Source organism: Misgurnus anguillicaudatus, chromosome 13 (genome assembly GCF_027580225.2).
Source record: "Misgurnus anguillicaudatus chromosome 13, ASM2758022v2, whole genome shotgun sequence".
NCBI classification, from domain to species: Eukaryota; Metazoa; Chordata; class Actinopteri; order Cypriniformes; family Cobitidae; genus Misgurnus; species Misgurnus anguillicaudatus.
The window spans coordinates 8,537,146-8,553,456 of NC_073349.2; the positions used below are offsets into that span (position 1 = coordinate 8,537,146).

Sequence of the window (16,311 nt, forward strand, 5' to 3'; positions counted from 1 at the left end):
TGGGCCTCTACGTTATAAAAAAACGAATCATCTGATTATGACGTCATTTAAAATGATAAGAAACATCAATTTAAAACCAAAGAGCGCAGATTTACCTGTCTGAATGTTCTTCTAACACCTGGTAGATACTGATGCGGAAAGTCTCATTGTCGAAACGTTCTGAAATGAAGTCCTTGTAGATCCGGAACTCTGCGGCCGTCACGGATTCGCCCTCCGGAATCTTAGAGGTGTCAAATCGGAATTCTCGGTGATGTCGGCGCACTGGCAAAAACTCCTTATCGTGTTCGACTGTGGAAAAACAATATCGTTTCAAAACTAGGTTTTCAAAGCAACCGAAAGGTTGTAACATTTCAAATATTAATTTAATTACCCTAATATAACTTTTACTGCCTGTATGCAAGGCGAGTCATGCATAAACACAGAGCACATTTCTAGACAGATATTTGAATTCTCATGAGTTTATGAGTGAGACACAGTCCCAACTTTATGTGGTGATTTTTCTTTATTGTCTTATTTTCTTTTCATTCACTCTGCTCCTGTGATCTGTGAACAAAATCACTTTAAGGAACTTTCAATATCTTGGGCTACAATCACAATTAAACGATAACATAAACTGCACCATAACATAATGTTTCCGAGGTTGTTTTAGTCACTGTGCATGCACACAGGTTGGCAAGCGCCTCATCTTTATTGATTGATGATTGGTTCTTTTAATTGAAAGGCAGGACTTCCATCGCCAGAGCATGCATATTGAGCATTGCATTGTCCCCTATTCACATTAATAGGAGTGCTCAATTTTGTTATATTTGCTGTAAAGCAGAAGGTTCTCACTGCCTGTGCCTGATCAAATCCTGTTTACATTTTATCATCATGAACACTGTGACAGATTTTGACATTAAACCTGGAGTAGCCAGGAAACTTCAAACAGGAAGAGTTCATCTCACAGTGAAATATCTGTAAGCCTTTACTTTTCCTAATGTCGCTCCAGAAGATGATTTATTTTAGTCTGTGGAACAAAAAATTACAGATTTTGAAGAATGTTCAAGCTCCATTGAAATCTTTGATTGATCAATGGCTCTTAAACACAGAAAGCTTTCAATAATTACAATTCTGTAGTAATATGATATCTCTTTTGTGAGGAACAAACCAAAATAATTGGCTCACTCTTATTAATTTATCATTCCACAGTTTGGTGTATCTTGTGTGCAGACTGCAAAGACTTTCAGTTTAACATCTAAGAAATTTGACTTTAATGTAGTAAAGTAATACAATTTTTATGTTGCTCTTATGGAGTTGACAGTCCCAGCTGTTACAATACATCTATGTATAGACAAGGATATTAGATAGATATACTGTAACAAGATTGAGCACTACTATAACTATGAATAGGGGGGCATTGCAATTCAGGGTCGTATTTGAAGCCCAATGACGTCACCGGGCCAGGATGAAGGCTGTCCCAATCCATAAATGGATCCTTCACAGCTATCCCAAGATTCAATGCACGCCTGTGACATCTGGGGATTTTAAAATAATCATTCAGAACAATAAAAGTGTATATCTTGCACTGTTTTTCTATTATAAATGATGTTTTAGTTATGTGAATTAATATTATTGCTGCAATATTGTGCATGCTTTGTTTTGCTTTTGTATATTTCGAAGGTTGGAGACTTTTACTTACTGTTGGATAGTTTAATCTGCATCAATGTGTTATATTTTTTAAAATAAAATAAAATAAAAAGCATATCTGGCTCCATATTTATTTTTAAAAGTCTGATAGGTCTCAGCTGTTGTGTCCCGCTGACTAACGTTGTGGGCGGGAACAGCAGGTGACGCAACTCCCCCGTATGCTAGGCCGTCTCAGTTACAGTACAGTGGCCAGGGTCTTACAGAGGTTTTCCAAGACGGTTTCACTTGGAACAGGACATGCAAGGGTTGATCAAAGAAGTTGAGTCCTCATGCTGTGTGTGCAGAAGCTGGCTTTAAAAACAGACGATTGGATGCTGCCAGCATTGCTTTACAGGTGGCAGAAGGTCAGTTTGTCATCATGGCCGCAGTCAGATATGAGGTCACCGTGGCCTGGACCTCTGTACATTTTTCAAATAAAAAATAAATGTTCAGTTCTCTAAATGACTAATTAGTTTTTCAAAGCGACTCATATTGGAATCTGCACTGTATAATTTTGTGTACAATGACGGTGATTGACTCATACAACGAGCGCGGGTGAAGAATTTGTTTGTGTTGCCAGATCCTATTATTAAAAATCCTCTTTATATGTGGTGTTTTAGCAATTAAATGGGACACTTTGGGACACAGTGGGGAAAATAAGTATTTGATCAGCATTTTTATCAGTAAGGGGATTTCTAAGTGTGCTATTGACACAAAATGTATGTAGCCATCAAGCCAAATATTGAAGTCATACAAAGAAATCAGAACATTTAAGTATACAAGTTGAGTCATAATAAATAAAGTGAAATGACACAGGGAATAAGTATTGAACACATGAGGAGAACAAGGTGCAAAATGGCATAGAAAGCCAGATGATCACCTAAAATCTGTCAGTATTGAGAGAGAAATCCCTATCAGTACTAACTGATATCAGCTGCTTTAGTCCTAATTGATAGCTTATAAAGGCTTCTCATTACCAAGGAGGCACACAGGAAAGACTTCATGATGGGCAAAAGCAAGTGATGATTAAGTGTAGGTTAGTGTTAGCAATTTCTCTGATTTACTTTTGAAAGACAATAGGCTTGTTCGACTTCATGCGGCGCCACAAGAACCGACAGCCGGATGACGTCAAAGTTCCACAAGAGCGATTTTAAAGCAAACTCCTTCATATGATTTTGCCAATCACTTTCGCGGTACTTTGACGTTATCTGGCGCCGCATGAAGTCGAACAAGCCTAAAGTTTGAACTTACTTTGTTTTTTCATACTAATATCTGGCAACACTGGGTGACCAGAACCTAACCCTATAAGGCGCATCATTCAGCAGTTATTACGGACAGGATTATAGGCTACATTCGATAAGACAAACTATCAACACTATCAAAAAAAAAAAAACAGAAAATAACTTTAAATGAAATATGCCAAATATGTTATATATATTTCAACAGAACATAAGCATTAAACTTTCAATTTTATTTAATTTAGTTTAACATGTAACAAAGTCATCCTAAAACATATTGCTTATTAAAATGATTACACCAAGAAGAAATGTTGCATGAAAAATAAATAAATAATTCACCCTTAATCAACAGTCCCAGTCCATCCCCTAAAACAGACAAACAGTGTGTGTACCCAAAGTGTAAAATGCCAAAAAGGTTAAGACAGAATATATTAGATCCCAGGTAAAAAATAATACTTGAATGTATTATAACTACACTTAAAGGGGGCATTTCACAAAACTTTTTTAAGATTCCAATTCCTACGGATTTATTTAAAGCATGTTTCTCTGTGTGGTGCCCCTTTATCATTAGTATTATAAATGAATCACTGGAAACTGGAGTCGTACCAGCAGTACTAAAGACTGCTGCTGTTATGCCAGTGCCAAAGAAAGATAATGTTCCTATGGATGATTTTAAAAATTTTCGCCCCATTTCTAATCTTCCTTGCTTGGCAAAAGTGCTTGAGCGTGTTGTTGCTTTCCAACTCAGTAATCATCTAATAACTAATAATCTGTTTGAACCCCTATATTCAGGTTTTCGCAAATGTCACAGCACTGAAACGGCCTTGGTCAAAGTTACCAATGACTTGCTGATGGCTGCAGACTCTGGAGCTATCTCACTTTTAATTCTTCTGGATCTTAAAGCAGCCTTTGACACTGTGGATCACGGTCTTTTACTTGCTTGACTAGAAACTACATTTCGGGTGTCTGGGACAGTTTTGGAATGGTTTAAATCGTATTTTACTGACCGTTCCCAATTTGTATCGATGGGTGGCTTTAGCTCTGTTTCTTTTCCGGTTTTTACTGGTGTCCCTCAGGGATCTGTTTTGGGTCCTTTACTTTTTAATATTTATTTATCCATTTGGGCATCTTCTGCAATCGTTTGGTCTTAATTATCATTTATATGCTGACGATACCCAAATTTATATCCATTCTTAACCTGGAGAAGATATTGATTCTTGTTACCTCGCTGGCTGTATTTCTGAGATTAAACAATGGATGAATAATAACTTTCTGTGCTTGAATGGTGGGAAAACTGACTACCAAAAACAAAGCGACTACTCTGACATTGTCTGTTGATGGCACTGTTTTAGAGTCTCAAAGTAAAATCAGGAACCTTGGTGTATTTTTTGACACCAGCCTCACATTTGATTCTTCTGTCCAGAGTACTGTGAAGGCGTCCTTTTTCCATCTCAGAAATATAGCTAGAATACGCCCAATGTTAAGCATATCGGTCGTTGAAAGGTTAATTAATTATTTTGTGATTTCACGTTTGGACTATTGCAATGCAGTTTTAGCTGGAGTTTCTAAAGCTACAATTAGTAAATTGCAATATGTCCAGAATTCTGCTATGTAAAATAAGTCTTTGGTGTGCCCAAAGTACATATGTAAAGTTCTAGCTCTAAAATGTGCCGTTTTTGGGTGTGTCCCTTTAAATGCAAATAAGCTGATCTCTGCACTAAATTGCAAGCCATGGTTGGATAGTGCAGATTAAGGGGCGGAATTATCCCCTTCTGACATCACAAGGGGAGCCAAATTTCAATGACTTATTCTTTCACATGCTTGCAGAGAATGGTTTACCGAAACCAAGTTACTGTGTTTTTCTTTTTCACATTTTCTTGGTTGATAAAAGCACGGGGAACCCAATTATAGCACTTAAACATGACCCTTTAAATACTAGCTAGTGCATTTGTAAGTTATGTAAAGTTATACTACACATAATACTAATTAAAAATAAAGTTCTACTTTGACCACAAAATTAAGCCCTTTCTCCATCTATTTAAAGTTGCTAAGTGTATTTATTTCCATAGCTGCATTGTCTTGATTTTTATCTGCTGTCAGTAGCCCTAAGACCTGTGATAATCCTCTGCCTTGTCATCTTTTCCACCTTACTCCTCCTCCATCTCATCCCTTCTTTTCCTCTCTACCCATCATTTACCCTCTCTTCCTCCACCACTGTCTCTCCTCATCCTCCTTTTATACCTCTCTAAGAATGGCAGCGGACACTACAAAGACTCTTCTGTGCTTTAGAGAGAGACAGCACAGATCCGGTTACCCAGCAGTGACGATTAGCAGGGGCATTCCGTGTCTCATTGTCCCGTTCTTCTCAGAGGACGGGAATTGTTTACACACCGAACGCATTCAGAGCTGCCCTTCCATTGAACCCTCCAGGTGTCCCCTCGCAGGACAGACGCACCACCAGAGCCACCTGTGCCCGCTTGGCACAGAGCAACATCTCTAACAGACTCGCACAGATCTATAACGGACACTACTGTAGAGGCTTTTAACTATACTGTCAAAAAATGATTAATTTCTTGTGATTTACATAAAATCATCCTACATAATGTAAAGAATGTTCTGTAAAAATATAACATTGATGTTTTTAATATTGACTGAGTAAGATCACGTTAAAGATTGAAATCAGTGAAGGAAATTAAACTTTGCTGCTGGATATGTTAGCCTGGATTTCACAGACAGTGTTACCATCTGATACTATTGATTAACTAAAAGTTTAAAATTAGTTTTTATATGTATATAAAGAACTTGATAATAAGAATGAACATAAGCTCCTTATTATTGCAACTATCTACATTGGCAGTAAACCAGTCACATATCGAATACCAAAATGTTTCTGTAAGCACCACTTATGTTTTCTTCTTTAAAAATCGACTGTATGAAAGAGAAGAAAGGAAATGGTTGTTGTTGCAAGCTAGATTCGAACTCACTTTGCCCACAAAGCACCATGTGCTCAATGCATTAAAGCCTATGCGGTAAGCGAGATACCACAACACAGACATGCGCTGTATTTCTTTTTAATGAAGTTTATTTAACTAAGTTCGGGAGGAGCATGGTCATGTGATCCAACCAATCAGTGCAAAGAGGTGCCTATAAATGGCAGTCCCTCACCTCTGTCCCGTGACAGATTTTTTGCAGCATTTGGCCCCGCCCATGTTTCGTCACATCCGGTTTCGAGCGTTGTTGTGCGACGACACGCTTTCTCGGCCCGCCACTACTTACTCAGCAAGGATTAATTTCTTTCTACCTGAAAATTTGGGGATATTAACCGACACTTTCCACTTCACACCAGGACGCCGAATCCTACTCTCGCCCCTGCCAGCGAGACGTCCGCCATTTTTTCGCCTCGGTTCCTATCCGGCCCAATCGAGCCGAATCATTAAACAGGGACTGATAAAAGCCTCGAAACGATCACTATTGAACTTTATCTTTCGCGCAGGTTTAACGCTATGACTAAATGTCTCCTTTCAGACTACTAACCATTTCCCATTGAGCCTTTCGTACTCATCTAGCAAGCAAGGCCACCGGGCCCAAATTTCGCGCCCTCCAACTTCCACCGTACTCCGCCGAGTACCGGGTTTTTTCCTAATGCCTCTCACCACCGGTGGCAGGCGCTCGGCAGGTCCGGGCCGCGTCCTAGAGCGCCGGTTTCAATCAGTTCCCTCACCCGCATAACAGTGGCTCCCGCTTCCATTTCACCAAATATTTCTGTTATATTCGCCAGCGTCGCAATCCGTTTTCCTCATCTGTATTTTTGTCCATAGGATGTTAACTTCAGGTGCTTCATAGCGTGAGGCTGCCTCCGCTAGCGGCTCAAGCACTGACGCTATTATCTCTCATTCCTCTGTTTTTAGTTCAACCTGTTCTAAATATCACCAAATATAACGGGAGATTGCCTCCGCAGATCACCGATCCTTATTCATTCAGTACCTCCCCATGCAATCGTTTTGAAACGCACGGATTATTAACACAGGGACCCAAAATAGTCATTGGTTTTTAATCGATATAATACATGCTTCCCTTTTTTATCGATATTTTCCTCCGCAACTCGGACTTCTCGATCTCAATGTAGACCGTGTAGATTTTTCTTTCCACGTTACTCTTAAAGTATTGTACTTGCATCCTTCGTTTTGTATTGATTTAGCTACTGTACAGAAATAATTTGCTCTGCTTTTCCCTCTAGTTGAAAACCTAATAAGCAACCGCTCACGCTTTCATCACAACGGCAGACTTGTGCGCTATCACCACCGGCCCGAATCATACTTTTAAATCAAAACTGTCAGAACGTTCTGTAGTTTTTCAAGTCGTGCGATCTCACATTTGCCATTATGTAAGTTATCTAGAAGCAGCGTCTCCAGCTGCTGGCGATACGCTACCAGGCGGACCTAACTCGCTTATTACACACTATTTTAGAATATATTGCGTTTTCTCGTCACAGACCCCCAATACGAACTTACTTTAATGGTTTTTCCCGCTATTAAGACGATCATTTACTGCCGACACCGTGCCTCTATCGTGCCCGGCGTTAAAGTGTCGGCTCGTATGTCCTTCTACAGGACTGTGTTTTGTTCCCTAAGAAGTGCACTAACTAGCTCCATCCTTGCCGCCGACGTTAAAAGCTGTTCCTTGTTCGCGTCATACCCTGATGGATATACAGCTTACCAGGGTTTTTCAGCACCCGCAGCAGCGCGCTCCGCATGTTTCCTTCACGTTAGGGGGTTATTTATTTCAAAATCTAACTCTATATTCGTCACCTGCCATTCGATTCGTTCTTTGTAGTCGATGGTGGAGCTATGACGCTGATTTTACCATTTAAATGATGTCTGACATTAATCATTGCTTAATTCTGTCCCAGGATCCCGGCATACTCGAAATATATTATTCCAATCTGCCTCTGCAGATCCCGAGCTGTTTAAATCATATGCCGCACAAGGTAATCTCTTAATCTTCCTTTAAGCGTTTTTTCCTATTTTTAACCAGCCCGTAAAATAAAAACCTGCAAGTATAGACCATGGGAAAGTTGACATTAGTCTAATACCCTGATTCGCAGCATTCATTTAACGCCCGCTGGCGTAATATAGGCTACCGCATTCAATTCGCATCACGGTTTTTTTAACTTGTGGGGAAATCAGTCGCAAAAAAGTTGGGTTTTCGGTTTTATTTAATGTAACTATGCAATTCCCATATTCGCTGAAAAAATCTCAATCTAACCACCCGATGCTTTTCAAGCAGATCTCCCTCACAGTTCAAAAAGTTTTAAAGATCCTGGCATTTTGGCATCGCTGAGTGCAAATCATGGACCCATCCACCTCCTTCGGGTTTCTGGGTTTTAAGCTATATTTCGGTCATATAGCGTTGTCGTATTTAATCTCCTTAGCCAGTTTTGTTTTAAATGTAAACTCCTCTCATCTAAAATTTTGTTCTGTCCTACATGCTGCTCTGATAGCATTCTAAATAAAATTGAAAACGCTCAAATTTTCTAAATTTGTCAACGAAACACTGCGCCCCTTCGCTATGCTTTTACGATGGTCTTCGGAATCAAATTTAACTGCCACGCATGTGCCAGGGAGCAAATCGTATTAATTTTTTTTTCCATCACCGGTAGTTAGCCTGCCGGCATCAGAACTGGATGCAAGTCCATCCCTAGTAAGTCATCATACAAAACCGTTTTTACAAAGTCACCAGCTAAAATCTTGATACCTCGATTTATATTCGGAGACATTTACCCTATCCTCCAAAGGTATTATTCAACGGTAAATCATTTAACCATGAACTCTTTTTTTCTCTACACTGTAAAACTCAAATTGTTGGCCCAATTAATTATTTTTTAGTAACTAAGAAAATTGGTTTAACTTGTATATATATATATTTTTTGCCCGTCCAACATTTCATTAATTAACCAATGAAAGCGAACCCTCAGGGAAACATGTCTGATGTGTTCAAAAGAAAGTTCAATTACATGGTGGAAGTTTCTTCCGCTCATTTTTCTTTCTTGAAGTCATCACTTCATCTCAGGACATTCTTTTAAATCTGCATCAAAGCAAGATGCAGCTTTTTACAACGCTCTCTCCTTTCCTCATACATGGTCTTTCTCTTCCTGTTTCTCTCCCTGTGTCCTTAGACTCTCCGTGTCTCTCTGCCAGGGAAAGATCAAACAATCCAGTCTAAGTGCTTTTCCATTTCTGTGGAGATTTTAATGGATGACGTGCACAAAGCTGTCAGTGCCTCACCCTTACACCATTAAGACATACCTCACATACTCATGCTTACTCATGATAATATACACCAGAACACCACAGAGCCCTGCTGCATCCATGCACATGCCACAGTGTGGCACAAGTACAATATGTGACACATTTACATTAAGTCACATTTAGAAATATCAATCCATTACTGTACATTTCATATGTCTGAATCGTGCAGTGAGGGCACACTCACATTGTCAAAACCAAACCACACCAAACCATGCCCCAGCGCGATTGTCCCCCCTCCCTACTCCCCAAGATGCACGCACTCACACTGTACTTTTATCGATCCGAGCCCGGGCGCACTTTTTTCAGTAGGATGCGATTGTTTTAAACAAAGTAGGAAGGAAAACGCTCTCAACACTGGAACTCATTGTAATGTTAAGTCTGTGTTATTTATTCGTAGTCGTTTGGTGCGCGATGACACACAGCCCTCTCACATACCATCGTATTGCTTAGTTGGTCTTTCACGTGTGCAGCTCAGACATTCACGTAACCCTGCTGCGCACATCAGAAGGTTTTTACGAAGGAAGATGAAGGTTGAGTGGTCGCGCAATTGACGTCTTTCCTTTTGAATTGCACTCAAGTTTGAGCCCAAATGATCCGCGCTCAAGCCCACCTCTGCATCCAGGGCGCGATTAACCAAACCGGTACAGAGCAATCACACTAGTCAAACGAACCAGGCTTTGGGGATCAAACGCGCCCGCACACGGTTTTGTTTGGATAATGTGAGTCTGTCCTGAATGTAGTATGTTATGTAATTGTGTTTTTATACTGCCAAATGTACTATACATTGACAAAGAGTCTAGTCTAGTCTATTCTAAATTGTCAATAATCTATTCTAGTCTAGTCTATTGTGTAGTCTAGTCTATATTTTATTCTAGTCTAGTCCATGAATGAAACCATCGATAGGTGGTAAAACCATCCTCTCAGCGCCACCTATAGAGTGGGAGCGTAAAGCCCACTGAGGCTCTATAGGTTGAGATTCAGTGACTGAGTGGCTGAGGCTCTGAATTTACGAAAATATTGTTGTAAATAATGATTTGCTTCACCAGATGTCAATATGAAACCAGGATTCATGGGGATTTCTTTTGTATTGAATATATCTGCTTGGTAAAACGTGCAGTTGCTGACACTGTGACTGATTTTATGATAATTAATTTTGTCAGAATAAATATGGAACCACTTGTTTATTCTTCTCTGCACAATTGGAAGCGTTACACACGGCAGCTGTTTTTATAATTACATAAATTGAGTGTTGCCCATTGTATAAATAATACTTTCTTTTTGATGTTTATGTCTGTCACTATGGTTACAGGCGCCGCGTACGAATGCATGCAGGTCTGAGGTCAGTTGCTCGTTTATACAGACAGTGTTCTATTTGTTTCTGTAATGTGCTTTCTGAACACCCTAACCGTTACAGGCGGTTCCCACTGCGCATGTCGGGGTCAGAATAGCCATTACAGCAGATTGAGTTGCGTATTATTCGGTATCGTCAAAAATGCCTACTTACGTTGTGGGCTTTGAAAATCGCACCAGGTCTTCCGTAAAGTTTTCGCGATTCCTGGAGAATCTAAAAACAAAAAATACAACATCTGCGGCTGCAAGCAATTAACGTACAGACTGGAACAATGCAAATATCAAAGAGGCTTGTGTTTGTAGTGCTCACTTCATTTGAGGTAAGTCATCATTTTTCAGCCCTGTTAGATTACATTATAAAGCCTAAATGGTATGAACAGTTTGACCCCCATGCTGCGCGCGCACCCGATAGTCATTCAATGTTTACAAACCTTGAAGGGGTCTATTGAGTTGAGTGTTTGAAATTATGACCCTGTTTTTAAAAAACAGGTTAAAGTTTAATTGTGAGTGTAGGAGCATTAAAGTTGGATTTCGATCACTGATTTCACATGTTTTAAATCTTTCTATTATTTTAAAGGGACAATAAGAAGGATTTACCCCCATCCAGTGGTAAAATTGTATTTTGCATTCAAACGAATAGTGGTGTCTAGCGCCTCGCTTTTCCAAATGCGTGTTGTAACTACGGTAGCCGTTATGTAATCACTGACTCCTTTGTCCGTTTCAGCTGGTTCACGTGTTCTGAATGAAAATGCGCTGTGGAAACGCGTTGGTAGGCTAGTGCTTTTTGTCGCTCTCTGCTATTGTAGTTTATCAATACGGCGGAACGACATAAGCCTCCTTGAACTTACCCGTTCAATGTAAGTAAAGAGAAGAAATTCTAAGCTTACAAAGAAAAGTCAGATCATTGGCAGAGGTCATTTGACACCAACAAGGACATATTTATTAATAAAGACATTGATTTTGATTAATAAAACTCTTAAAGTGCCCATATTATTAAAAACTCACTTTTTCTGGGTTTTGGGGTGTTATTTTGTGTCTCTGATGCTTCCACACGCATACAAACTTGGAAAAAAATACATCCATGCTGTTTTGAGTGAGATACAGGTTTCTGAATGTCCTCTGCCATGAGTCTCAGATTGGGCGAGTTCAAACTCAGCTCCGTTGTGACGTAACTAGCCATTTCGTCACATTACGTTTGAATTTTCCCGCCCACCAACCCGCTCGCAGGTCTCCACCCACCAGGAGCTAGAGAGAGCACAGAGAGAGTAGTCACTCCTCTATGATGTTATCATGGCTCACGGAAATAACAGCGCTATTTGGATATTATGGATTATACTCCCGCCTACTTTTAAAAACAAAGTTTAAACACGTGTTTATTTAAACCTAAAATGTGATCTCATATACAGTGTGTTGCGACGCAAAATTGTCCTCAGATTGTGGCGATAAGACGTTCATGTGAAATCTAATGTAAACAACAGACTATGTAGCTTTCATGGATAATACGCATTTGTGGACAAAAATGGTCATTGAATGTATTTTATTGGACTTTCATGGATTATTCACACATCTGAAACAGATTGGATTCGATTCGCGATCGCTATATCAACACAAAAGGTAAGAAGTCACGTTATTTTTTACATGTTGTCATCTTCTGTCACAAAATACTACATTTGCATCTGTTTCTCAAAACAGAGATCATACATTGATGCTAATGCCGTAAATCATACCTTATATATATATATATATATGTTATTGTTTGTATATAGTAGGATATATAGATATTTTTTGCAGGCTAGATAGTTTGCAGCGTGGTTTCGAAAGTTAAAAAAAATTTAACGGCTTTATTTTACAATTCTACATGAACTAAGTAATAGTGCTTTGCCAAACTAAAAGTGTTTTGCCAAACTAACCAAGACCGGGCCTTACCGATCCGGCTTTTACGACGAGGCCAACGTACCCCAGAGTCTCTTAACTTTACGGTCCGGACCTCCCGCTAGCTTCCCCTTACGAAAATTAACCATGGTTTTACTACAGTTAAAACTAAAAAACCATGGTTAGTGTAGTAAAACCATGGTTTTGCTCATAGTAATCAATTCACCAAAAAACCATGGTTACTATACACTTTTACCACAATAAAACCATGGTTAATTTTCGTAAGGGTCTAGCAATTAGCACGCGGCCCACTAGCAGTATACAACCCCCGCCGAGTCTGTCATTTGTGAAAATAATGCGTTTGAAAATGTTTTAGAACGGGCATATGTTAGTATTGTCCAGGAAAAACGAGTGTATTGTTGAGACTGCTACATCACAATTGACTCTGGAATCTTTGTGTGTCATGATGAGTTTCTTCTCCTGGAGTGATACTTTTCTGCATGATTTGTCTGTTGGCAACATAAGCCGTTAATAATAATAATATATAAAATAATAACACAGTATGGTCTGTACTGCTCACGATACCACTGAGCATGCGCATGGGCACATGACGTTAGTAGTGGGGCGTGATAAATATGTAATGACTAGCTCAAAACGGCACAATCTGAAATGCCCTGAAACAGAGGCTACTAGAGATGGGTAACAATCTTTTCCTACAAGCTATTTCGAGCAAACAACTTTTGAAACATGCTTTATGGAACTTATACACATATTTAGCTTGTGGAAAAGCAGTCATAAGATGGGCACTTTAAATTCCTACTTACTGTCCCTTTAAGGATATCAAGGTTATATTTTCACAGAATGTTCTTTATAACAGTAGGACAATTTTATGTAGAAAACAGCGAATCACAAATCATTAAAATGATTATTGTTTTGGGAAAGATAACTCATGGGGACTAAGTGATCTATGTATTTTAACTGTTTCAAACAGTTTTAAATCTTTAGACCATATGAGAAACAACAGCCACCTGTTCATGAACAGCATCAGTGGAGCAATACAAGGCGAATGTGTTTATCTTCGTGTGTCTCATACTTGAGCTATTTCACAAGACATTTTTTCCTTCTAATGTGATCTCGTAATAAATGAGATCACACACACAACGCACATCCATGACTACAAATACAATGCACGTGGCTACAGATGCGATACATCATGGCAAATCTACTCCAAGAAACATCTGCAAGCTTGGACACACACGCACACACACACCCAAACACACACACACAGAATAATTGCAGCAGTTGTTCTGTTCCACCCTGTTACCAGTAAATAATATCTGTAGGCTCATAGCAGCCAAAGTGATGACACAGCGAAGCGTGTGTCAGTCATCCATAAACCCCTTGAAAATCTAAATCTCAGATGAACCCAGAGCTCGTGGCCCAGCGCAGGTGCACTCCCGCTGGGTTTACAGACGAGGGCGGCTGCCTCCTCTCTCCCTGAACTTGGCCCACGGCGGACTCTTAATCCATCTGTCAAGACATCCACATTAAAGGAGACTTTATCCACTGTGTTATGCAGCTGTGAGGCGGCTTCTCTTTAGTCCGCAATGTTTCTCCTTATGGTCTTTCTCAAATCTCTTTCTAGAAATGACCAGTATTTAGTTTGCTGAGTGGACTTTATTCCCATTTAAAAAGTCGACATGGGACATACAATTTTAGTTAAAGTCATAAAATTGCAGCTTCGATATAATAGAAAGGTGAAATGTATCGTTTCTGTATGGGGTGCACCAATATATTGGGCAATAATCAGTATTGGCAGATTACAGCATTTTCCCACTATCGGACGATGATCAGGGCAAATTATATCCTGGCAATCAAAAGGGGCAGACACCAGAACCAGTGTGATTATTTTCAATTGGGTGACAATGAGAACAGAATTGTAGTGTAAAATACAAAAAAATATTTATATCTAGCGGTTTTAGTTGTCGTCATTCTATGTAATCGAATAACGGTATTGGTGCAGAAATTTTGTGTTGGTGCATCCCAATGGCAGGGTTTACACCAGACGCGGTAGATGCGGCAAGCGCAAGTGATTTACATGTTAAGTCAATGCAAAGACGTGATTAGGCATCCTGCTGCGTGGTACACGCGATAAGTGTGGCAGGAATGGCGCGTTCCACGGGAATTGAGCGTTGCCGTGGGAAACGCGCAAGTTGAAAAATCTGAACTTCTGTGTATTTCCGCACCACGTTAACCAATCAGGACCTTGCTGTAGTAGTGATGTGATTACAGGAAGTGAGCGGAGTGGCGGAGTCTCAGCAGTGTCGCAGAAGCCCCTTACATGACGCAAATTTCTGCGTGAATGTCTCGAATGACTAGAATTTCATGCACGGCTTTCACGAGCGAATGAAGCGTGTTTTTACCGCCTCTACCATAATGGTGCATTCCCACCAGCCGTGGTAGAGGTGTCAAAAACGCGCTATTCCAATGCGTAGTTGGGCGCTCAAACATTCACTGAAGGAATCCGCCGAAGTTCAGATTTTTCTACTCGCGCCATTGGCACCGCGCTTACCACGTGTACCACGCCGCAGGATGCCTAATCGTGTCTTTGGATTGACTTAACATGAAAATCACTCACGCTTGCTGTCTCTACTGCGTCTGGTGTGAACCCTGCATAAGACCTATTGTATATAAAAACATAGTGTCTAATCAGTCTATAGCCAAGACAATTTCAAATCATAAACTGTGATTCAAAGCTTTTAGGCCATCAATTAGAAAATAGGTTTATTGTGGAAAATAGCCTCTACGATAACCGTCAACTGCTGAAGCTAACCAGGCAAACTTTGACCTCCTGACTGCAATGCCCCTGTCATAAATGGCACCCAAAACACTGATGGTCTTCCTACAAATCTGCAGTTTTGTGACGTAATGCCGCTTTGACTAGTGATGTAGTACTGGAGACCAATCTCAAGACCGATTTCTGCTTTCTCAGACTCGTCTCGGACTTGTTCCTTCAACGACTCTTGACTCGGTCTCGGACCACAGTAGGAGGAGAAGGACTCGTAATTTCAGACAGAGTCCTCGAGACCAATGCATTTTTAATGTTCATATAAAAAACCACACAATACATAACAATAATAAGAATAAAATGCAATGTTAACGGGCATTATTTGAAAATGACATTCCATGGTGCAATGCAAAGATACTGCATAAAATTATATTTTGTATATTATTGTAATATTGGAAAATGTTATAAAGTAGCTAAGCCTACTAATTTAGACATACCACTAGAAAATGTGAATTTGCTCTGCATGTCCTAACTAGAATTAAAAAGACAGGGGGGGCTTAACAGGTTGATGACAGAGCAGCACCGTTGAAGCAGTTTAGAAAAATAGGCAGAAGATGATGATGCATGTGGTAGTGATTTTTTAATGATAGTAAAAGCATAGTCCATATTAAAACGTTAAGACTGCTCCTCTAAACAATCAAGCGGCACATATTGACTGAAAAGGGGTGTCCATGAGCACCCTTTTGAAACTTACCAGTAAAACGACAATTGGGACACTATACAGTCTGATGGGTCGCAAGTCCACGTCAAGGGCGACATTTGGGACAGGGTCATTCTGTCTGTTTGGGTTAAATTCATGCAATTGGCCAAACCAAACAATAGCTATAATATCACTATATAGCATAGAAATTCTGCCCCTTTAAAGGACACTTCCATCTCTCTTCGTTTTTGTGAAGTTCACATTCCACTAGACAAGGTAAGACGCTTGGATGAGAAACGTCTTTGAGACTTCTTAATGTTGTTCCTGGATGCTGACCAGAAGAAACTCATCTGAAAAATCTCCTAAACTTTCTGCGATTGGCTTTGGCCT

At 39.9% G+C, this 16,311-nt stretch overlaps 1 protein-coding gene across 1 annotated transcript in view; it reads right to left on the bottom strand.

Annotated features, from left to right (window-relative positions):
* The window catches only part of bmp7b (bone morphogenetic protein 7b), a 68,744-nt gene that overhangs the window by 23,012 nt on the left and 29,421 nt on the right, over window positions 1–16,311 (bottom strand). The window contains exon 2 of the mRNA XM_055188853.2: window positions 96–288. Within this exon, the coding sequence (XP_055044828.1) occupies window positions 96–288 (193 nt within the window). The remainder of the gene's footprint in view (window positions 1–95; window positions 289–16,311) is intronic.